At 33.1% G+C, this 25123-nt stretch overlaps 1 protein-coding gene across 2 annotated transcripts; it reads left to right on the forward strand.

Moving 5' to 3' along the window:
* The first annotated feature begins 18936 nt into the window (after positions 1-18936).
* Positions 18937-24152, forward strand: LOC105798159 (phosphate transporter PHO1 homolog 9). 2 transcript variants are annotated; one of them, XM_052620416.1, is made up of 14 exons: positions 18937-19672; positions 19778-20057; positions 20142-20190; positions 20283-20354; positions 20437-20566; positions 20697-20817; positions 21066-21324; positions 21655-21759; positions 21853-21897; positions 21994-22143; positions 22240-22524; positions 22613-22752; positions 22954-23086; positions 23744-24152. In XM_052620416.1, the coding sequence occupies exons 1-13, from the start codon at positions 19078-19080 to the stop codon at positions 23051-23053; spliced, it is 2331 nt and encodes a 776-aa protein (XP_052476376.1). In that variant the 5' UTR covers positions 18937-19077; the 3' UTR covers positions 23054-23086; positions 23744-24152. The 2 variants fall into 2 exon arrangements, with proteins under 2 accessions (XP_052476376.1, XP_012483553.1); XM_012628099.2 differs by lacking the exon at positions 23744-24152 and having other exon boundaries at positions 22954-23276.
* Positions 24153-25123: the final 971 nt, after the last annotated feature.

Here is a 25123-nt window from a genome sequence, read left to right on the forward strand (position 1 = left end):
ACGTATCTCAAATTTTTAATGATATTTAAATAGAAGATTCTGTATTAATATTTATTTTTTATCAATACGTAAAACCAATTCCACACGTGTATGCAAATTAGAAGATCTATTTACTTCCAAATCTCTTATACAAATATATAAATATATATATCTATATATCTATATATATATATAAGCATCATTATCAGTGCAAGGAGTTTTCCTTGATGACAGCCATGATTGAAGGCCATGTGCTTGATTAATTTTCTTGACGACTGTTGAGGGTTCAGTTGTCTTTCGATAGAAAATTTTTAAGGGTGGTTGGCCGAGGAATCGATCTGATCTTTAAGGTATTATTTTCGGGGTGTTTATGTTTAGTTTTAGCTTTAAATTTTTGTTTTTCATACCCCAAAGATGGCAAGAACGCTTAGACCATCAAGGAAATGTTTAGCTGTAACCTCTTCAACTGAATCTAGGCATTAGATCCGAATTCAAGAGATTATATTAGTCACCGAAGCAGCCCGATAAGTTATCGGAATTTTTGAAAAATAGTCCTTTTAAAAATGTTTGTTTAATTTTGTTTTGAAAACTTAGTGGAATACTTGTTTTAATTAACCTCAAATTTTATTTAGTTACCTAGCAACGGAAAAGATGATATTTACTTTTGTTTTTAGTAAAAATCAGGGTTTATCGATAATAATTACCTAATAACCTATTCCTAAATTTATTAATGAATGTAATAAAAATTCAAGACTAAATCCTAAGTTCCATGTCATGGTTTATAAATAAATAATACAATCTTTTAAAGAAAATAAAGAATATTAATGAAACTTAAAATATTATAAGAAAATAAAATTGAGCAGAGTCCCTCCAGATGCAGTGCCTGCATCTTAACCCTATGAATTATCTAAAGTGAAGGAAAAAAAGGGGGGACGGGGTGACTATGAAAGCGCAGTGCGTGTTCCATCACAAGGAAATTGAAACAAAACAGTAGACAAAGCACTTTAATAATTCCGAGAATAAACACAATCACAAAGTACTTCAATTTTAACGATTTTTTTCACATAAAACACTTTACTATAAATTTCTTAGAATTCAAAATAATCATAATCGAAAAATAATTCAGAATATCGTTATTTTAGATTAGCTCAGCACAAGAATAATCAGTGGAATGATTAATCATGTAGAAATACTGTTCATCGAATAATTCTCCATAGTAATTTCACACATATCATTATTTTAGATAACACAACAATGTGCATATGTATATATATGTATCATTTCAGAAATCATAGTTATGCACATGTTTTTATGAATGTTATATAGTTTCGGTTTATCAGGAAGATCCTACCCTGACCACTACGCTCCATATTTGAGAGTTCTCCAGAACTTCCACCACTATCACTCCAAGTTGTGGATTAACTACCAACGGTTTACAATTTATTTTGCAAGTGAAATCTATTGATGTCTATGGAAACACAATCTGCTCGCAGATGATAGCTGTCAGAGGATTGTGAATGCATAGTAAAACATTACAGTTGGAATCTACCATGGCTGTGGGTACACAACAAACGTTTGAATGCATAAATTTTGCTGATTCTTCCTCCGTTCATATCAACCCACCCCATGCAATGCAATCTAATTGATTTAATTTCATCATATATTAAAACATTTAATGTTCTAACACATGGCAATCAAGTAGCAACGTCATGTTCTCCATATATTCGCTTTAATAATATTTTAGGCATACCATTCATACAGTCACAAAAAATAAATATACATACAGCAATATATATGTACTTTTCGAAATTCATGCACACATTCAAAATCACAAATAAATATCATATTAATTTGATCTTTCATGGATTCTAGCATGCCTCATATCATCAGAGACCTAATTGCATTACTTAATTCACTAAAAATAGTTTGAAAACTATTTAGGGACTAAATTGATCAAAGCATAAAATTCTGGGTAAAATTGTAAAATTTAAGAAATAGGGGCACATGGCCGTGTGGAATGGCTCAGGCCGTGTGGGTCACATGGTCGTTTGGTTTGGGCTGAGTTTGATTTTGCCTTGAATTTCTAGTAAAAGAACACACACTTGACTTATGGGGTCTCATACGACGATCCACATGTCCAAATCTGATCCGGGCCACCTATACGGGTCTTTTGATCGAAAAAACATAATAATTAATATCAATTTCCAAGATTTACTTAATTTTAGCAAGATTTTCAGGAAAACTCAAAAAAGATTCGAAAACGATTTGAAAGATTGTCAAGAATGATGCTATTCCAAAATCTTAAGGTTCTACGAAATTAGAAACAAGATTGCTTACCGATCTTGGCTCGTGTAGACACAGATTTAACGACATTTTGCTAAACTGAAAAAATGGATTGAACGAGGTTAATTTTGGGTTCGAGATTCAAATATAAAATTTCCAATAAAAGAATATGAAGATTTTTATGAAAAGAAGAGGAATTAAAAGAAAAAGATGTATTTAAAGAAGAGAAAAAAATAAACTCTAAATAGGTTTGAAAAGATAACCAAAATCATATTATGATTAAAAAAGGGACCAAATGGCTAGGTTAAGCAAAATTTAGGGGCTGATTTGGTAAATTACCAATTTATCGAAATTTAATAAAAGAGGAAGAGAATTAGCGTGGATGAAACTTAGACCCTAGGGAGAATGGAGTGATGTTTGGCCATTAGGCTATTGCTCATTTCTTAATTATTTTCTACCACATTTATTTCTTATGCCAACTTGGTTTTCATCCTTAAATGTTGAAAAATAAAAAGGAAAAATGCAAAAAGACAAGACTTGAACCTTGGTTCTCTAAGAGTTTTACTAAGCTCTTAACCATTAATATTAAAGCTCAATTCATGATAATTTTATTATTTCTAACCCTATAATTTTTGGGATGTTACATTAGCATTTAGTCTTAGTGGGGTTTGGACCTATGCCTTTAATGATAAATTTTTTTTTGGTGGACTAAACACTCTCGCTAAACTCTGTGAACCTGTCAAGGGCTCCCATTGAAGTCAGAAGGCAAAAACTTGAGGGTAAAATCAAACATAGATACCCCATGTTGGGAAAGTTGCAACTGTTCGTTCCGTGTCCTGTTATAACCACTACACCAAAACAGGCTTTTAGCGGCGCTTTTTTAAGCCTTTAGATGCCGCTAAAGATAGCGCCGTTACCTTTAGCGGCGTTTTCACAAAAAAACGCCTCTAAAGTTGTTGGTCTATAGCGGCGCTTCTATCACAAACGCCGCTGAAGACTAAGAGCTTTAGCGGCGTTTTTAATATAACCGCCGCTATAGATTGGTGTCTTTAGCGGCGTTTTTGTTGAAAGCGCCGCTATAGATCAGGGTCTTTAGCGGCGTTTTTTATATAAGCGCCGCTATAGATCATGGCCTTTAGCGGCGCTTTTCCCAAAACGCCGCAATAGACCCTGATCTATAGCGCGCTTATCCGTAAAACGCCCATAATAGACCTCGATCTATAGCGCGCTTATCCAAAACGCCGCTAAATACCCTTTGTCTATATAGCGGTAACAAGCAAAAACGCCGCTAAAGACCTAATCTATAGCGGCGCTTTTACCAAAACGCCGCTAAATTTGGCGATTTGTAAATTTTTTTATATTTTACGCCTCCGTAAAAAACAAATCAAAAGAAATCATATCTAAACCATTAAAAGTAACAAATCTATGGATTAAACAAATAATATAATAAATATCAATAAATATAAACAAATTCGTATTATTCTTACAAAAATGTTAAAAGTTAAAATGATAATTGAAAGTCAAAATTGAAGTATATTTACACGATAGTCTAAGACGGTAATTTATTGCATCTTTGAAACATCTTCATCATACTCAAGGCTGCTCTGGAGTTCATCGAACTTTGACGCCGCTCGCTTCCTCATCGCAGCCTCTCGCTTCCTCGCTTTAGCCTCTGCTTCCCTTGCTGCACTGTTCTTCTCTCGCCGCCTCCGCTTCTCTTCTTTTTGCCAGATCTCGCTCTAAGTCACTCTTGGAGTTCTTCACACTTCGTTGAACCTCGCCTTCTCTCGTCTTGATCGCTTTAAGTTGTAGCCGGAGTTCTTCATATCTTTTTGAACATCGCTTCTCTCGATGTTGCCTCCGCTTTAAGTTGTGTAATTTGCTCGGTTGTTGTCGCTTGCATCGAGCAATCTGGTCTCTTAACCTCTCGAACTTGATTTCACTCGACTCCAAGGCATATATCGCTATGAGCTAGATCCAAAATATTGGGACGGGTTAACAAAAGATCCTTGAATCGAACCCGACCATACCTTTCAGACCAAAACTTCAGTGATAATCCGGTTATCAATGTCGTTAATATGAACAGAACTATCACTGGATGCAATCGCGTCGTACTCCGCCTTTTTATTCTTTAATTTTTCCTAAAAAATAAATCACACATAGATAGGAACGCAATATATATTAAAAATAAGAATGCAACATAACTTAACAATATTTGCATTATAATAAATGAAATAAATCATTAGAAAGTAAACACTATATAAATAATTAAAACAAGTGAAATTGTATTAAGCAAACGTACCATAATTTCTGCAGCTTCAGGAGTCATAGGGTTTCCATCTTTCTTCCTATGTGTAATGTCAAAAAGTTGAAGTCGTCCAACTTTTTGACCGGACGACGATTCCTACAATACAATAATAAAAATATTAATTGATAGAAAGTAATAAATATCGCCAATATTAAAAGCATTTCAAAATACCTCTGCATGAGCTACACACGCAAAACTTTTCGACCCAAATTGTGTGAGTGAATTTTGTTGTCGCCTACTGCTTTTCCAACTTGTTCACGATCCTACATTATGAAATTATTAGTACGTTAATTAGGAAATCCTATACACCAAAATAATTACAAAATTTTATAAGTTACACATACCTCTCCTTTCTTCGAAGTCCAAAATCTAACGACCTCTTCCCACTGGTACCTCAGCATTCCCGGTGGGACATTTTGTAATCTCTCGTCGAGTGTTGTTTTTGTTTTAAAATATTCTTTCTTTAAAGTGCTCTTATGGTCTCTCCATCTTTTTCCCAATGCCTTCTTTACATAAGCATCTCGCCTACAAAAAACACAACTTAAGAAAGTAAATGTAAACGAAACTTAAACCCAAGTATTATAAATGACATACACGTTTTGTTACCTTAATGTTATCGAGAGCTTGGTTCTTGTTACTCTCGGGCACTTTATGCCATGACTCGAAGTTAATTGGCAACATATTTGCATTCCGTGCTAGAATGCCCATGTATCCTGCTAAAAGGCGGGCTTCGATCCAACAGTGACCAAAGCTATTATCGGATACTTGGACACGCCGATTGGATCTAGGTCGATAAATCGCCAAGATCTTGACGTCCGCGAACTCTCCGCGTCTCACCAGTTTCATCTGAAAAATAAAAGTATTGTAATATACGAAATTTAAAAAAAATAAACAAGAAGTCAGCACACATGAAAATTAAATGTTAAATTACTTTGAACTTCTATATGTTCCTCAGGTGTAACCGTAACATTCGAAGATCCAATTGCAGTCTGTTGTTCAGTGCTGTTTGTTTCCGCCGAGTTTGGAGTACCTTGAACAATGCGGTGCGATCGCACTTTTCTTCTAGACATTTTATCTGCAATATAAATAAATTAGTTGAAAACTTAGTATACAATTACAACAATAACATCATTTGTAAATATAATTAGATAATCGTAAAAGCTGACTACATTATAATTCGTAAATATCTTCATCCGTATCCTGGCGGACCCATTGAAATTGTGTACTAGTACTAGGGATGTTTTCGTTTAAGTTCTATTCTGGAAATGGTAAAGTTTGTGTTCTGTCGTCAATGTCATCTCTACTTCCACTGCCCATGTCAAACAAGTCTCTAGGGATGTTACGGAGTACAACGTACCAACCCTCATCAGTTGGATCTTTTGAGTAAAAAACTTGTTTGACTTGAGAAGGAAATACATACGGCTCATCAATCAATTGTTGTCCTGTGTGAATCAATCGAGCGAAGTTTACCATTGTGAAACTAAATTGATCTTGCTTGATTCTACGTGCAGATTAACATCGCCCAATCACCTCGAAATAAGACAACTTTCCATTTGCCGTAGTAATCCAACTCAATTATGTCAGAAGAAGTCCAAAATATTCCACATTTCCTCCACGGATTATTGTCCCTAGCACTAGCATAATTGTAATTGAGGAATTAACAACTATTCCACAATTTTGCGTTCTCCTCAATCTCTCGCGATATTTTGTATGAAATCTGAATCCGTTTATGAGGAATACACTATATCTTTTAACCACCGATTTGGACCTTGGGAAAGCCATTTAACTTCGTCGGTGACGTTCTTCCCACTCCAAACCTATTGAATGGAAAGTAAACTGAGTAATTAAAAATGTTTTGAACAAATATTATTATTTGTCGGTGAAAGCTCCAATTACATACCGTTTGACTTAACCATTCATGAAAAGATTCGATAAACAACTTATTGATATCTCGATGTTGTGTTCTTCGGGAGCGAACGAGATCTCAATATTTGTTTGTACTCACTATGTTACAAATATGTTAAGTTTGTTAGACTATAAACAATTTTGAAATGATAAATATTTATCAAATTTCTAGAACTTACTTGCGTAAAGGTTCCATTGATTCGTGGTGAAACAGAACATATCGATGTGCTTGTACCCACGATAAATCATCTAATTTCGCAATTTCAACTTTACCGATTGGTTCTCCAAAACTTTGGAACAAATAAGCTGTGCGGCAAAGTTACGATCCGTGAGTCCAAGATTTCTATTTGGTCATTCAACCTTGTTTCAACATCTTCCAAATATCTTGAACTGAAGGTCATACATTCCTCTGCCAAGTAGCCTTCAGCAATCGATCCTTCTGGATAACGCTTGTTGCGGCAATAAGACTTTAATTTTGATAGGAACCTAAACACAATATACAACATTGTCAAAAGTTGTAACTAAAGGCATATGGGTGAATGAATGAAAATTTACAAAATTGTAATTAACACCTTTCTATGGGATACATCCATCGATAGAAAACGGGTCCGCCAAGAATTGCTTCATGCGGGAGATGGATTATCAAGTGAACCATAATAGTGAAGAAAGAAGGTGGGAAGATTTTCTCCATGTTGCATAGAGTTAAAGCGGCTCGATCCTGTACCTTCTGAAGTTCTTGAACATCCAAAACTTTGCCACAAATATCTTTCATTATATTGGATAGTTCAATTATACAAGACGTCACCTTCTTCGAAATACAACATCGTAGAGCAACTGGCAGTAAATCTTGCATCAAGATGTGATAGTCATGTGACTTTAGCGAATATAGTCTTCGATCTTTAACACTAACACATCGAGATATATTTGATGCATACGCATCTGGAACCTTTATATCATTCAACACCATGCAGAACACTTCTTTCTCTGTCTTCGACATTGAGAAAATTGAAGGCAGCAACCGATATTTACCATTCGGAAGTGGATTCGGATGAAGATCAGGTCAAATTCCCATCTGAACTAAATCAAGTCGACTCTGAAGATTGTCTTTTGATTTTCCGTCTACATTCAAAATTGTACAGACAATGTTCTCGCAGACATTTTTCTCAATATGCATAACATCAAGATTGTGTCGTAAAAAGTGGTGCTCCCAATAAGGTAACTCAAAAAAAATACTTCTTTTTTTCCACAAGTCCGCCTCATTAGGATCGTCCTCTTCATCGGAGTTATCATCAGCTTCATCATTTGATCTTCTATTTCTTTGCGTGTTTGCCGGTTGATTCATCTTCCCATAACTGAAATTCATATGTTCCAACATTAACAAGATTTCAGATCCACTTGTCTGCAAAGGAGCTTTTCTGAACTCTTCAGTACCGTCAAATGCCGAACTCCGAAATCTAAATCTATGATTTTCCGATAACCACCGACGATGCCCCATGTAAGAGAACTTCTTCCCATTGTATAACCATTACGAACATGTTTGTGCAGCACAACAGGGGCACGCATAACGACCCTTGGTACTCCAACCGGATAAATTGGCATAAGCGGGAAGTCATTAATGGTCTACATCAAAGTCGCACGTAAATTAAAGTTCTCCTTTCTCAAGACATCGTATGTCTCGACACCACCCATAATTGTTTTAACTCTTCAATAAGTGGTGTAAATAAATGTCGATATCATTCCTGCCCTTTCTCTCGTGGATAATCATAAATAAGATAAGGGAAGATTGCTTCATGCAAATCCACGGAGGCGATTGTAAGGAACAAGCACCATCGGCCATGTAATCGTATGCGAGACTCATGATCTTGTAAGGATTAAATCCATCGATGCTAGGCCAAGCCCGACACTCCTCGGATCGCTTGCAAAGCTTGGAAATTTATTGTCAAATGATTTCCAAGCTAAAGAATCACGGATGCCTTAATAGTCCATCATCGGTTCGTCCTTCATGGTGCCACGTCATTGACTCATTGTCTTCGACGACATGAAAAGCCTTTGAAGCCTTGGTATCAGCGGAAAATACCGTAAAATCTTGACCGGCTTCTTTCTTGGCTGTGCATCATTTTCATCGTCGTTCCCATCTTCTGTGTTTCTATTCATCCAACGGGATTCGCCGCATACATGACAGCACTGTTGGTTTCTCCAATCGCCCCAGTACAACATGCAATCATTCGGGCAACTATGGATTTTGTTGTACCCAAGACCTAAGTCTTTTATCATTTTCTTCATATCTTTGTATGACTGAGGGATTTTTGCAAACGAAAACATTTCTCTCAAAAACTCTAATAGCATTGTCAATGAGTTTCCGGTCCACCCTCCCAAACATTTTAACTGGAAAAGACGAATGCAGAAAGACATTTTTGAAAATTTCGATCCCTCATATAGTTCTTCGTTCATCTCATTAAGTAGCGCGTAGGACTTTGCCGCTTCTCCATTCGGCTCTTCATGATGTTGGTTTCTTCCGGGTTCGGTAAAAGCATTTCCACCGAGATTACAATCATCAGATAGCACAAAGTCGGGTGGGAACGACTGTAAACCATGACTGTGAATATTAAATGCTTCCCACAACATCCCTTCTATGTCATCCCCTCTAACAGACTGATGGTAGGCAGTACTGTCATAAGATACATCCATCCTTGAAGAGGAAGTACTAGGCGGGCATTCTCCATGAAAAAACCATTGTTTATAACCACGAACAAACCCATCAACAATTAGATGCTCGTATACAACTTCACGATAATGCCAGTTTATGTTGACACACTTCTTACACGGGCAAAGAATCATGTTCTCTTCGCTTGCATATTGAAATGCAAAATTTAGAAAAGTTTGCACTCCATTTCGGTAACCGTCGCTTAGCCTTGACAAATTCATCCAAGACTGGTCCATTTCTTATTTCTTGAAGCCTAATCTTGACAATAAATTGCATGGGTTTAGGATTTAGGAATAAGTATAGTTACGCTATGTAAGTTATGTATTATATGTAAGTTATTTATTACCCAAATTATGTAAGTCCAGTATTATGAAAATTATGCTATGTAAGTTATGTAAGTCACATAAGCTATGTAAGAAGTTGTAGGTTATGTAAGTTATTTATTATGAAAATTAATTAAGTTATGTACTTTACGAATAATTAAAAAATGTAAGTTATGTAGATTGTAAGTTATGTAAGTTGTAAGTTATGTAAGTTATGTATAATATTAATTAATTAACTAACTTATGTAATTTAAGTATAATATTAATGTAAGTTATGTAAGTTGTAAGTTATGTAAGTTATGTATAATATTAATTAACTAACTTATGTAATTTAAGTATAATATTAATGTAAGTTATGTAAGTTGTAAGTTATGTAAGTTATGTATAATATTAATTAACTAACTTATGTAATTTAAGTATAATATTAATGTAAGTTATGTAAGTTATGTATAATATTAATTAACTAACTTATGTAATTTAAGTATAATATTAATGTAAGTTATGTAATTAATGTATAATATTAATTAATTAAGTCATGTAATTTATGTATAATATTAATGTAAGTTATGTAATTAATGTATAATATTAATTAATTAAGTCATATAATTTATGTATAATATTAATGTAAGTTATGTAATTAATGTATAATATTAATCAATTAAGTCATATAATTTATGTATAATATTAATGCAAGTTATGTAATATATGTATAATATTAATTAATTAAGTTATGTAATTTATGTAATTTATGTATAATATTAAATAATCAAGTTATGTATAATATTAATTTTTTATACATTTTTTGAACAAATTTAAGTGCCAAATATATATATTCCACTACTTTTCCCCTAAATCCTAGGTTTAAGGCTCGTTGGGTTGCAAATGTAAGCCTAATTCATTTTAATGAACCCTATTAACCAAATTCGACTTTGATTTTTTTAATGACTTATTAGAGAAAAATAATTTAATTATATATCCTGTTATTTACCCACAATATTGGTTAAGTTCTATAGGTCTAATTCTCTTGTCTTGAGGGCTTCGGTTTGACTTTAATCTATTATGTTTTAGCGATTATGAGTACCATGTGGATTTGAAATGTTGACATGATAAACTTGGTGTAATATGTGAAATTATTACTTGAAGTATCTAGAATAAAAGCATTAATTGGAATGAGCAAAAAGAACCCAAGGAAGCTGGAAAGTGACTCCAACTGCAAAATTTGGTTCGGGTTATAGTTAAACAAATTTGGTTTTTGGTTCAGAAGTTTAAAACCGCAATTATTCAAACTAACCAAAACCTATTTCTTATTTAATTTATAGTCAGTTTCTTATTTTTTGAGAGTATAAAATTAATAATTTATGACTAAATTATTGAAAAATACTATATAAAAAAAGTATTTTAAATTTTAAAAAGACCAAGAATCGAACTGTTAGAAAACCAAATTTTATTGCTCGACCAAGAATCGAATCATTAGAAAAATACTATATCCAATGAACTGAACTGCTTCCCACCTCACTGACCTCAAATATGAAGAACTTTCACTAGATTGAAATCAATGTAAAGTTTTATCAGTAAGCAGAGCCGAACCAGCAGCTTCAATTCTATTATAAATATCAACTTGATAACAGGATTTCATTCAGAAAGACATTACTGTTTAAAAGTGGTGGATTCCACTGCTAAATAACCCAAGTTCAGAAAAGACAAGCTTTTCACTAATTAACAAATAGAAGGAAAAAAGATCCGTCCCTAAATGAAAAACTGTCCAATTCATTTTCATTTCCATATAAAATGGCTAAGACCAGACCTAACTAGCTCTAATAGTTCATAGTCATTATTTAAAGAACAGTCTATGCCGTTGTCACCCTAGTTACAACAAACCCTTCTCGATTTCATCCCAAAAATCCGCATTTTTTGAGAACTTCTTCTTAACATTCTTGATAAGTTCTTTAGCTTCCTCAACCTTAGATATGCTTCGAAGTCCATTCACGAGTGATTTCATAGTCGAAAATTTCGGAACCCATTTTTTCTCCATACTGTCCTTACAAATTTTCAAGGCAGCCTCAAAATCCCCACCTTGACACAAGAAATGAACCATATTGAAATAACAATTACTACAGGCTCCAAGCCTCTATTCACCATGCTATTAAACAAGCTCTTAGCCTCCTTTTTCTGACCTTCTAATGGATCTAGCTAGAGGTTAATGATTTTATTGCTCTTGAATCAAATGGTAATATAGGAAATTGGGGGAGCTAAGGTGATAGGAACAGGGAGATTAAGTAGAAAAATTTGAATTTTAATCAGACTTAGGTATTGTCTTCCTATCTAGGCATATGAACCGTGGGAGGGGGAGAATAAAATACAGGTGTGGGTTCAAAAGCTTCAGCTTTAAACTCAAATAGATGAATTCCGTAATGATTTCAACTCAACAAATATTCAAAAAATTTGTAATTAACATCGATAGAATAAACAAATTTTTAATCGCAATTTGTAAATAACATCGACAGAATAAACAAAAAATATTCAACAAATTTGTAATTAATCACGTTAAAAATATGCGCAAATTGCCCATTCCCAATCGATTCATCGAATCCACAAATTTCCATGACAGAATCAGTTTAATCGAAACCCTAAACCCAAAAAAACAAAACCCTAAAATTTTAATCGGTCATCGACAGAAATGGCTTACCTGGGATACAAATCTCGCAGCTTTGCCCAACAATGGTGTAAAGATCGATGTTCTCTCTTCTGTTGATTCCTGAGATGTCGGCTCCTCTTATTTTCTTGCTAATTTTTTTTCTTCCCTGTGGAATCGCTGCTGTGCCTCTGCTAATTAAGTTTCTTCAGATAATCGTAAAGGAGACGGAGGGGAGGGATTAAGTCAAAATGTCCTCATAGGAAACGACACCGTTTAAGGTAATTTTAAGTCTCGTTTGCGGCGTTTTTAAAACAAACGCCTCTATTGTATTCCCATTTGTGGCGTTTTATACAGAAACGCCACTAATATTTTAAAGCACGTAAAGAAAAGGCGCCGTTTTTCCAAATTTTAAATTTTATCCATAAATTGAATCGACGGCGTATCAAACCAGCTTGGAATTTTTTTTGTGGCATTTTTAAAAAAGACGCCGGTAATGTCCACCTTTAGCGGCGTTTTTGGCAAAACCGCCAGTAAAAAATTTAAATTCTTTTAACAAAACGGTGCCGTTTTGGGAAATTTGTATATATTAGCGGCGTTTTTTCTAAAAACGCCGCTAAATTTCACATTATTTATTTATTTATTTATTGTATTTTCATTAAAATTTTAGTAAATAATTATTAAAGTTTTAAGTAATGTTTAAAAGTTTTTGATAAAATTATAAATTTTGTTTTTTATTTCCTTTTATAATTTTTATTTTTCTTATACTTTGGTCTGTCCAAATTAAATAATTAATCATATATATATATATATATATATATATATTCATATAAAATATCAAATTGTTAAGGTTTAATATTTTTAGACAATTTAGCATTAATTAATTGTATCATTTAACAAGTCTCAAATAAACCTTAATACCCTAATTTAACCATTAATATATAAGCGGTCAATATATAAATTAATATATTTTAGTAATATATACTCATAATTTAAATATATTTATTTTATTATTAAGAACATATTTAATATATAAATTAATAAAACTAATTAATCTGAGCTTAAACCTTATTCTGATCTACCTTAAATCACTAACTCTTAACCATAATTAAGTACCCCAAACCCCAAACCCCAAACCCCACCCCTAAACCCTAAACACTGTTAGTATATAATTTAAAAAACACTAATTAATTTAACCCTAAACCCTCACTCGACCACAAATCACTAACCCCCAACCCCTAAACATTATTTAATATATAAATTAAAAAAACACTAATTAATCTAAATCCTAAACCCCTAGCTAACCCTAAATCCCTAACCCCTAAACATTATTTAATATTATATAATTTAAAATATATTAATTAGTCTAAACACTAAACTCTAACATAACACCGAATCCATAAACCCTAAACTTCTAACCTTTAACCTCTAACCCTAACCCTAATTAACCAATAAACCCTATTTCCATAATCTAAACCTTAAAATTGTAACTCTTAAATTAACCGGCCCTAAATCTTAAATTAACCATATATATACGTTACCCTAAACTATAATGATAATTAAATTAAATATTTTAAAATTAATACTATCGTATCTTTTAAAATTATATTTGAAATTATTTAATATATAAATTAAAAATCAATCAATTATATACCCAAAAATTTTAAAATTATTTTAATTAAATTATAGAATTTTAATTTCTCCATTTTTAACAAATATTTTCTATGTTTTTTATTTCAAATTATATCTACGTGTCATTATTTCAAATTTATTCATTTTAACAAATATTCAATTAAAAATAAATTGGATTTTAATTAATATAAATAAACAAATTACATAGCAAATAGATAGATAAAATGTTTTTGCGGCTCTTTACAAAAAACGCCGCTAAAGGCATCAGCATTAGCGGCGCTTATTCAGAAACGCCGCTAAAGTCCCCAAAAACTCAGAAAACGGTGCCGTTGGGCTTAGGCTTTTGCGGCGCATTTAAAAAAATGCCGCTAACGACCTGAGCATTAGCGACGCTTTACATAAAACGCCACTAAAGACCCCAAAACTCGTAAAAGCGGTGCGTTGGCTTAGGCTTTTTGGCAGCATTTAAAAAACGCCGCTAAAGACCTGAGCATTAGCGGCGCTTTACATAAAACGCCAGTAAAGACCCCAAAAACTCAGAAAATGGTGCCGTTGGGTTTAGGCTTTTTGCGGCGCTTTTGAGAAAACGCCGCTAAAGACCTCAGCATTAGCGGCGCTTTATAAATGCGCCGCTAAAGACCCCCAAAAACTCAGAAAACGGTGCCGTTGGGCTTAGGCTTTTTGCGGCGCATTAAAAAAAACGCCACTAAAGACCTGAACATTAGTGGCGCTTTACATAAACTCCGCGAAAGACCCCAAAAACTTAGAAAACGGTGCCGTTGAGCTTAGGCTTTTTTGCGGCGCTTTAAAAAAAACGCCGCTAAAGACATGAGCATTAGCGACACTTTACATAAACGCCACTAAAGACCCCAAAACTCAGAAAACGGTGCCGTTGGGTTTAGACTTTTTGCGGCGCTTTTAAAACAACGCCGCTAAAGACTTGAGCATTAGCGGCGCTTTTACAGAAAACGCCGCTAAAGACCCCAAAAAATCAGAAAACGGTGCCGTTTGTCTTTGGCTTTTTGCGGCGCTTTTATAAAAACGCCGCTAATGCTTATTTTTAGCGGCGTTTGTTACAAAGCGCCGCTAATAATCGACCTTCAGCGGCGTTTTTATAGAAGTGCCGCTATAGCTTGATTTTTAGTGGCGTTTTCTGTCTAAACGCCGCTAAAAGCCTGTTTTGGTGTAGTGAACGGAATTGTTTCTCTACTTAGGCTATTAACTTAGGCATTGAATAGGTTTTGTTTGTGCTGAGTTCGGTCCACTTGAACGTGACATATTTGACAAAACTAAAAACATGGGTCAACTAGGGTGCTAACACTCCCAATCGAATTGGTTGAGGTGATTGGATAAGCAAGAAAGTTTTATTATTAAAATGTTATGTTTTAAAGAAAAATATTATATTTATTTAAGAGAATTTTGGAGCAATTGGAAGACTGACTTAAGAAGATTTTTATGTGATAAATATTTAGGATAATTAATGAGATAATTTTAGCTTTTAAATAGGAGTTTAAAGCCTATCAAAATACTATCGATTGACCACTTAAAGAGTGCTCTATAAATAGGTTGTTTTGTGTAGTACATCAAGAGCATCTTTTTTTTAGCGTTTTTATCAACAACCTTGCTGTATTCTTATGGTTATTTTGCGACACTCTTTTAGGTATTATTTGGAGAGATTTATTGATTGTATTGTGAGGCATTTGAGTGAGTGATTTGTTACAATTGGTGTTCAATATTAGGGTTGCAGTTACTTCTTTGTGTAAGGGTAGATTAGGCTTAAGCCAATAGGTGATTCAGAAAATTGTTACATTAAATCATTTACTGGGCGAGGCTTCGTAGACATAGGACTGTTATGTTTGAACTGTGTAAAAAAAGATTGGTTGTGTTGATTTTTTTCGCCCTTAATTTTTTTTTGTTGCATGTTTTTGTTCTAACTATCGTGACAACAATGCTAAGCAAATTGATTTATCATATTTACAGGCTAATTATTAATCAACTGGGATCGACGTAGGCTTCAAAAGTTATTTGAAGGTGATCCTTTGTTCAATTTACAACCATGAAATCCATGAAGGAAGGTAGTTCGATTTCTCGACCCCTGTTGCTACTTAGTTCAACAAACTGTGCTTATTGGAAGGCTCATATGAGGGCTTTAATTATGTTTGTCAACAAAGCAACTTGGGAAGCTATTGAAGATAGGTGGACTCGATCCACTGTAATTGCTGCTGATAACACCACACACCCTAATGGAAGAAACAAATACACTAATGTATAAAGAATGGCTTCTCATAGAAATTCACAGGCCCTAAATGCCATTTTCAATAGAGTTGACTTGGACCAACTTAAATCCATTTCTATATATGAATCTACTAATGAGGCATGGACAATCTTGAAAAACCAATATGTCAAAACTTCAGATTTTAACAACCAGGTTCAAAAATTTGAAAATGTTTGAAAACGAAACTATATCTAAGTTTTTATACAAGATTATGTAAGATTTCTAATAAGATTTTTTTATCTTGGAAAGTGTTTCTCTGATGATAAATTGGTACGCAAAGTGTCGAGGTCTTTACCAAAACGATTCGCCATTAAAGTCACGACAATAGAGGAGGCCAAAGATATTACTACTCTCAAGTTAGATGAGTTAATAGGCTTACTCCAAACCTTTGAGTTGAATATGGAGGAAGTAAAATGTTAAAAAATGGGTTTGACAAAGAATGTAGCGTTTAATGCTCAAAAGGTTATCCTAATAGCGAAACAGATAATGGAAGACATTTATGAGATAAAAAAACAATTAGCCTTACTCACAAAGAGCTTAAAGAGGTTTGCTAAGAAGGAAACTAAAGTAGATACCAGTGAGACAAGGAAGAAGGATGTTCAATGTTATGAATGCAAATGATTTGATCACTTACAATCAGAATGTGCTAATACTAAAAAGAAGGATAAGTCACTCATAGGCACTTGGAGTTTAGCTTTTAAATAGGAGTTTAAAGCCTATCAAAACACTGCTGATTGATCACTTGAAGAGGCCTATTATTTTGCGACACTCTTTTAGGTATTATTTGGAAAGGTTTGTTGATTGTATTGTAAGGTATTTGGGTAAGTGATTTGTGACAATTGTGGTTGGTATTGGGGTTGCAATTACTTCTCCATGTAAAGGTAGATTGGGCTTAAGCCAAAAGGTGATCCATACTATTGTTAAATAAAATCATTCACTGAGTGAGGCTTCATAATCGTAGAACTATTGAGTCCGAATTGCGTTAACAAAGATTGGTTGCGTCGATTCTTTTATGCTCTTATTTTTTTTTACTGTCTATTTTTGTTCTAACTGTCGTTACAACGAACGTTAAGCAAAATTAATTTATCATATCTATACACTAATTATGTACCACCCTGGAAACAATACTTCTATTAAGGGTCTAAGACAAGCTCAAAGAGTAACGTCCCTCAAACGATGTTGGAAACTTGAGCGTCTATTTCTTTCCTTGGCTGATTATTGAAGTCGAAATGCCACTGTCCCTTTTACCTAAGTGATTTAACAAAAAAATATTTAATCATGCCATTTTCTAGTTTTTTTGTAGGAGATAAATGAAATTTAGAACTCTTTTAAAAACTAATGCCAACTTAAAAAAGAAATGTTTAAATATGTCAAAGTTTTTTTGTACTCTTTTAAAATTTAAAATCTAGTCCTTATACTTGAATTTTGAGACATTGAGTCCCTATACTTTTTTTATTTAAAAATCTTGGTCCCTCCATCTAATTTTGCTATTAGAGTTAAACGGTGTCAAAGGTAAAATAACTTTTTAGCTCTTAACATTTATAGTTTTTGTTAATTTGGTCATTACCTTTTAAAAGTACATAAGTTTTAAAAATCATTTTTATTTTTAAATTTTAAAGAGTTTTATATTTTTCATAATTTTAAGTTTTAAAATGATATTTATTTTAAAATGATATATTTTTATTTTTTATGTTTTATTTAAAATATAAAAAATTTATTTTTAAGAAAATTATGTACTTTTAAAGGGTAAGGACCAAATTGACAAAAAACTATAAATATTGAAGGATGAAAGGTTGTTTTACCTTTGACTTTGTTAACTTTAATGGAAAAATTAAATAGAGGGACCAAGATTTTAAATCAAGAAAAGCAAAGTCTCAAAATTAAAGTATAGGAACTAAATTTTAAATTTAAAAAAAGTACAGGGACATTTAGTATATTTAAACCAAAAAGAAAACAACAAATGCGAGTTTAATAATCCATTAAAAAAACTGATATGTCACCAAAATTAACTGGAAATGGAAACCGCGGTTAACGATAAGATAGGGACTTTCAATTTCAAACCTGTGAAGGAGAGGGACCACATTACTAAAATTTCCTTCATTTACAACCTTCGTAAAAGGACAAGGACTGTTCTTATATATATATCAGAAGTTTTAATTTTCGCAAAACGCGTCTCTAGCTGTTTCCATCTTGATATATTCTATCTCAAGCTTGATACGTTACCAAGAAAACATAGAAAATATAAATATGGAATATATCTATATCTATCTATTTTTTGTATTATATCTGTCATTATGAACCAAATAGAAGAAAAAAGAAATCTTTTATGAGGTCCTTGTACCAGGAATTAGATTGCATTTTGTCTCCATTTATTAAAAAATAGATAAGCTAGTCATTGTATGTTATATCAAAGAACAGATTGTTCCTTTCTGTTGAAAATTTAATTCATCTGTACTGTTAAAAACTAACGTGGTTGATGGAATAACTAGACACTAACATGTGGTGTGCCACGTTTATCTCATGTTAATGTACGAGAACCAGTTTTTTACCGTAAAAATAGATGAAATTTTTAAAAGAAATATCAATTTTTTTTTTAAATTTGACATATAGGGACTAATTTGTCTCTTTTTTAGTAGAAGGGCCAAGATGCAACTAACTCTTAATATAGGGGCTTTTATAGTATTTTTACCCACTGCAAAGAGCGTAGCTAAATGATAGCCATGATTGAAGGCCATGTGCTTGATTAATTTCCTTGACAAACATTAAAATTGATATTTAATGAAAGAAAATAATGCAATCAACAAGATTGGTTATAAAAATAAATTGGGTTTTTGATTAATTTAATAATAAATAATAAATACTATATTAATTGAGATTATGTAAGTGAAATGGCCATCACGACATGATTAAAGGAAGCTGGCAAGAAACAAACAAAATATACTCCATAGCTTGGAAATTGAAATTCTTCTATATAATTTCAATTTCCAATACTGAAATATATGTGTTCATTTTTTTGAGTTATTTTTGAGGAAGAAGATGAAGTTCGGTAAGGAATTTGCAGCACAAATGGTGCAAGAATGGCAGGAAGCATACATGCATTACAGTAAACTGAAGTCAATATTGAAAGATATCTTAAGATTCAAACAAAAAAACAAGGAACCATTGACAATGGCTACAACAACAACAACAACAAAAGGGGCATTGAATCGAAGAGCATCACTTTATAGGGCATTTAGTGGACTTACAAATCGGTATAAACCAGTTTCTGCAATGAAGAACAATGAAGATGAAGTTATATTAGTGAGTGCAGTTCAAGAAGGAGGGGTTGAAGGGGATTACCAAACAATGTTTCTTATGTCAGGTGAAGAAGGAGGTGAGTTCGAGTTGCTTTTCTTTAGGAGACTTGATGATGAATTCAACAAAGTTCTTAGATTTTACAAGAAAAAAGTTGAAGAAGTAATGTTGGAAGCTGATGAGTTGAGTAAGCAAATGAATGCTTTAACTGCTCTTAGGATTAAGGTTGATAATCCAGTTGTTAAAGGAACTGATATGGTTAATCTTGCTGATAAGGGGTTTTCTTCAAATTCTTCATCACTGTCTCATAGTCATCCCATCAATGGTGGAAAGCAAGGTAATGAGACTGAATCTGTCTGGGTTTTTGACTTTTAAACAAACCCAATATGAAAAAAAATCTGGGTTCTTGCTTTATGTATTTAATCTGTTTGTTGATATGCAGGATGGACTCATATGGATGTTATCCAAGAAACTGAGATGAGCAATGAAGAAGAAATGAAGGAAATTGATGATAGACATTTTAGACCAGCTCCATTAGATGTTTTGGATCATGTAAAGATCAATGTTGAGCTTGAAACTCCTATAGCTACACTTAGAAGTGTCATCAAAAGTTCAAAATCAGATTTGTCATTCAGCAAGCAAGAATTGAGGACTGCGGAGGAAAAAATCACCCAGGCTTTTGTTGAATTCTATAGAAAACTTAGACTTTTGAAAAGCTACTGGTACCTTATCTTCCTCGTTATTTTTCATTAGAAATAAAGCATCTCTATTTTTATAGTTGATCATATCTGTATTTGATCTATCAGCTTCTTGAATCAGTTGGCATTTTCCAAGATCATGAAGAAATATGATAAGGTCTAATCCTTTTCACTTTCTACATCACAATCAACTAAAGTTAACAAGGTTTTGGCTTATTTTTATTGTTTTTATGGTTCATCCTAGCGCAGATCACATTGCGAAATGCATCGAAAACTTACTTGCAAATGGTGGACAAATCATATCTTGGCAGTTCTGATGAGGTTAGCAATGGTTAATAGGAATCTGTTTATATCAGTTCAATGAATTCCCCTTTATCCCTAACTTTGTTCTATTGATTGATAGGTCACTAAGCTTATGGGAAGGGTTGAGGATACTTATGTTAAACACTTTGCTAATGGAAATCGTAGAAAAGGACTGAAAACTCTAAGACCACAAGCTAAAAAGGAAAGGCATAGGATTACATTTCTCTATGGTAAAGAGTTTCTGACATTGCAAAGCTTTTTTCCAGAGCAAATTGTTTATATTGTTGTAGAGTTTCCAGGTTATATTTCTTACAGATTATATCAGTTTATCAAACTTTGTTTTGTCATCTTCACTTGCAGGCTTCTTCTCTGGTTGCTCCATTGCACTAATAGTGGCCATTATTGTGAGCATACATGCTAGAAATCTTCTTAAGAGTCAAGGAAGAGATCAATACATGGTCAATATATTTCCACTTTACAGGTAAAAAGCCAATGTTGCTCAGACTTACATTTTACTTGAAGTATCTATGTCTGTGAACCTTCAAATACAAGGAAACACTTAGGAAAAGTTGAACACACCTGTATCTAAAACTCACATACAAATACGAGTAACATAGGGTAAAGTCACTCTCAAATGTTAAATGGTTTTAGCCCATCATTCTAGAAGTGAAGGACTCCTAGTGAATAATTTAATGACTGTATTGATGTTTCTGGTTCATATTTTTGCAGCCTATTTGGTTACATTGTCTTGCATATGCTCATGTATGCTGGAAATGTATTCTTTTGGAAGCGTTATCGAGTCAACTTTTCATTTATATTTGGTTTCAAGCAAGGAACAGAGTTGGGATATAGAGAAGTACTTCTTCTTAGCAGTGGTCTTTCATTGCTTGCATTAGCTGGTGTCATTTCACATTTGGATATGGAAATGGATCCAAGAACTAAAAGCTTCAGAACTTTAACTGAGCTAATTCCCTTGTTCCTGCTCATTGTAAGTCCTATATAAAACACAAATTTCTCTTTAGTTTCTCTCTATGATATTCAGATTTGAGTATGAGTGTTGAATATTGGTTATGTTGCTTCGACTCTTTGATTTTCTTAAATTATCCGTGTTTTACATTTGCGTTCAATGCATGTGTGGATACAAGGTATATGGGGGTATGACACTCTAAAATACATGGAAAGACTTAAAAAAGTTGCATATGATCGTGTTGGATACATACCAGCATGAAACATTCACATCCGAGTCCAAATAACAACATATATGGGTATGTGTCCAACACAAGTATGTTCCATTTTCTTATGTTTACCTATCTTGCAGGTTGTGCTTTCAGTAACATTCTGCCCTTTTAATATCATATATCGATCAAGTCGATTCTTTCTTATCAGATGTGTATTTCACTGTGTTTGTGCACCTCTTTACAAGGTAACATGCCTTCAAATAAAACTATATATTTTCTGATATGAGTAAAGTTGTGTGCAAAAAGAAAGATGTTCATCTTCATTTTCCATCATGTAGGTCACTCTCCCAGATTTCTTCTTGGCAGATCAACTTACTAGCCAGGTTCGATATTTGGGCCAACCTATATTGCTTCGACTCTTCATTTTTCTTGATACCCTTGTCCAATACATTGTTGTAACTTCAGCCTGTTTTATACAGGTTCAAGCATTTAGAAGCCTGGAGTTCTACATTTGCTACTATGGTTGGGGAAACTTCAAAGAGAGATCAAACACCTGTGAAGAAAGTGAAGTTTATAAAGTGCTTTACATAGTTGTTGCCATTATTCCATACTGGATCCGTTTTGTTCAGGTAAACCAATCTCTATATAGGCTCATACTCGCATCCGACACTCAAACCTAATTAACTTCTGGATTTTCTCTAATGCTCTGTTTAATCTTTTGTTAGTGTCTTAGACGTTTGGTTGAAGAAAAAGATACAGCACATGGTCTGAATGGTCTGAAATACTTCTCAACGATCGCTGCGGTCACCATTAGAACCATTTATTCACACCAGAAGCAGAAAACAAAAACATGGCTGGTCTTGGCTGCTGCAACTTCTGGTATTGCAACAATGACTAGCACATACTGGGACATAGTTATAGATTGGGGTCTTCTTAATAGGAATTCAACAAACCCTTGGCTTAGAGATAAGCTTGTTGTACCACACAAAGGGGTTTATTATGCAGCCATGGTAAGAGTTCATGTCACTCATTTCTCCGGTAATCCATATATTTTCTTTTATACCGCGATTCGATTCTCTTTTGTACCCCGATTTGCAGGTGTTGAACTGTGTATTGAGACTTGCTTGGATGCAGCAAGTGTTGGGCATTCAAACTGTGCCTTTCCTACATAAAACAGCTTTGGTTGCAGTAGTGGCTAGCTTGGAGATCATTCGCCGCGGCATTTGGAATTTCTTCAGGTAAATTTTCAACTCTTTGTAGCCACAGGCCTCATTTGGTATGGCAAAAGAGAAAATAGAGGTTAGAGTCCACGTGATTCTTGTAAATATATCAATGCTTGTTTGTGTGTATGGGTCAGTATTCACATTTTAATCAGCTTATTGTCGTATGAACATTGTTTTAAGTGTTTCATTCTTACTTTTGATTTATCAACTGAATAGGTTGGAGAATGAGCATTTAAACAATGTGGGAAAGTACAGAGCATTCAAGTCAGTGCCCTTGCCCTTCTACTATGAATACAGTGCAGATAAGAGTACATAAAAATGGATACTTGTGCCCGGCACGATTACTATGGTAATACTTTGGACCACATTGGTTTGAGCGTATTTTGTTTTTCATGTAAAGTTATAGATAGAAATAAACAATTTTTTTATAAGCAAAGAGCATATAATAGTCGGCGAGTGAAATTTATAATTTTAGTAATTTACATTGTATATAAAAAAAGAATATCTAATAATAGTCATCCAATGAAATTTTAGTTTCAGTAGTTTTTAATGTTACATGCGATTTTAATTAATTTTTAAATATTATAGTTAGCGAGTTTGAACCGGTGTTTAACAAGAGTCTTAATCAACATTCTATACAAATTAGACATTCTTTATTTGAATAGTTGAATATAATTAACTTATTTAATAATTAAAGTATTTCTAACATGTTAAATATACAATATAGTTTTACTTAATGACCTTATTCAAAATAATAACTAATAACATATATAAATTAGTTTGATAATTTAAATACAATGCTATAAAAATTTTCTAATTATTAAAGCATTTGCAAAAACTATAAAACAAATTGATAACATAAATTAAAATCTTCATTATTTCATTTTTTCCTTCTTAAAAGTCAAAAAGTGACTATATATAATTAACATAAGGCTTAATACAAATTGGTATTTAAACTATACCATTTTTTCCATATTAGTATCTAAACCTTTTTTTTTTATCACAGGTGGTACCTAAACTACTTTTTTTTCTCAAGTTGGTAGCATTCCAATTGAATGACTATGAAATTACGTCGATACTTTCATATATTATGGGTGACGTACGAGACATCTCTATTTTCCCCTCGGGAAATCTTTAGAATTGCCACTGCTTAGCTTTCAATTCGCCTCTTACCATCAAATGAAATACGAATAACTCATCTTCCTCTCTTTGAAACAAGGGGTGCTTCTGATTTTGTCGATGCTTGAAACAATTTTGTCTTCTCCATATTACTATATCTTTAGAGTCAATAATTTTATATGAAGAACTATTGAACTCAATCACTTGCTACTGTTACTCTTCAGTTTTCTGTTGAGGTCTACCCTGTAGAGGTACTCAAATTTGATTAATGATCAATTTTTAGGTTTCGTCATTAACCTAATTGGTTCCTTTTAATTAGGTAAATCATAGCTCAAACTGCACTCAAAGGTAGGGCATTTCCCATTTTATATGAAGAACTATTGAACTCAATATGAAGAACTATTGAACTCAATCACTTGCTGCTGTTACTCTTCAGTTTTCTGTTGAGGTCTACCCTGTAGAGGTACTCAAATTTGATCAATGATCAATTTTTAGGTTTCGTCATTAACCTAATTGGTTCCTTTTAATTAGGTAAATCATAGCTCAAACTGCACTCAAAGGTAGGGCATTTCCCATTTTTATAGGAACTTCTATACCAGAAACAATGGTATCTCCAATTATAGCCCTTATCGGATATAAAATATAACTCTTTCCACCATCCCCATAGTGTATGAGACAAATGTATCCATTTCAATTAGGGTTGTATTCTATGATTATGAATATACCATATATATCTTTTTCATTTCGTCGAAAGTCAATTTTACGGTATAGCCACTTACAACCTCCCCCTTTATGCTCTGCTCAAGAGCAAAGCTAGAAATTTTATTTTTTTAGGAGGCAAAATTATAAATTTTCCATTTAATCAAAGGTTAAAAGAAACTAAATTGATTTTTTTTTAAATTTTGGGGAGGGGCTATATAGCAAATTTTCTATTAAGCCCGTGGGTGGGAGGCAAGGCCCTACTTGCTCCTTTGGCTATGCCCCTACCTCCATTAGTCAAACCGTTTAGTCTATTTTAAAAACAGACTTAGCTCACAAATTGGTGCCTAAACTATGCATTTTTTCCATTTCGGTACCTAAACATTTGTTTTTTTGTCACAAATGGTACTTAAACTATTGTTTTCCCAAGTTGATACCCCTATTAGTTCAATCGTTAGTTAAGTCTACTTCAAAAAAAAAAAAGATAACTAATTAAAAATTAACATCTGACAAAAAACAAAAAAAGTATTATTTTCTCTTATATATATTCTTATATTCTTTTTATTAT

The sequence above is a fragment of the Gossypium raimondii genome, chromosome 9 (assembly GCF_025698545.1).
Source record: "Gossypium raimondii isolate GPD5lz chromosome 9, ASM2569854v1, whole genome shotgun sequence".
NCBI classification, from domain to species: domain Eukaryota; kingdom Viridiplantae; phylum Streptophyta; class Magnoliopsida; order Malvales; family Malvaceae; genus Gossypium; species Gossypium raimondii.

What these genes read in the sequence shown, in the direction of transcription:
- LOC105798159 (XM_052620416.1), top strand. Translation starts at nt 19,078, where the DNA reads ATGAAGTTCGGTAAGGAATTTGCAGCACAAATGGTGCAAGAATGGCAG. An exon ending in CATCAATGGTGGAAAGCAAG is followed by an intron (nt 19,673 to 19,777) that starts GTAATGAGACTG and finishes GTTGATATGCAG; the next exon opens with GATGGACTCATATGGATGTT. An exon ending in GGCATTTGGAATTTCTTCAG is followed by an intron (nt 22,753 to 22,953) that starts GTAAATTTTCAA and finishes TCAACTGAATAG; the next exon opens with GTTGGAGAATGAGCATTTAA.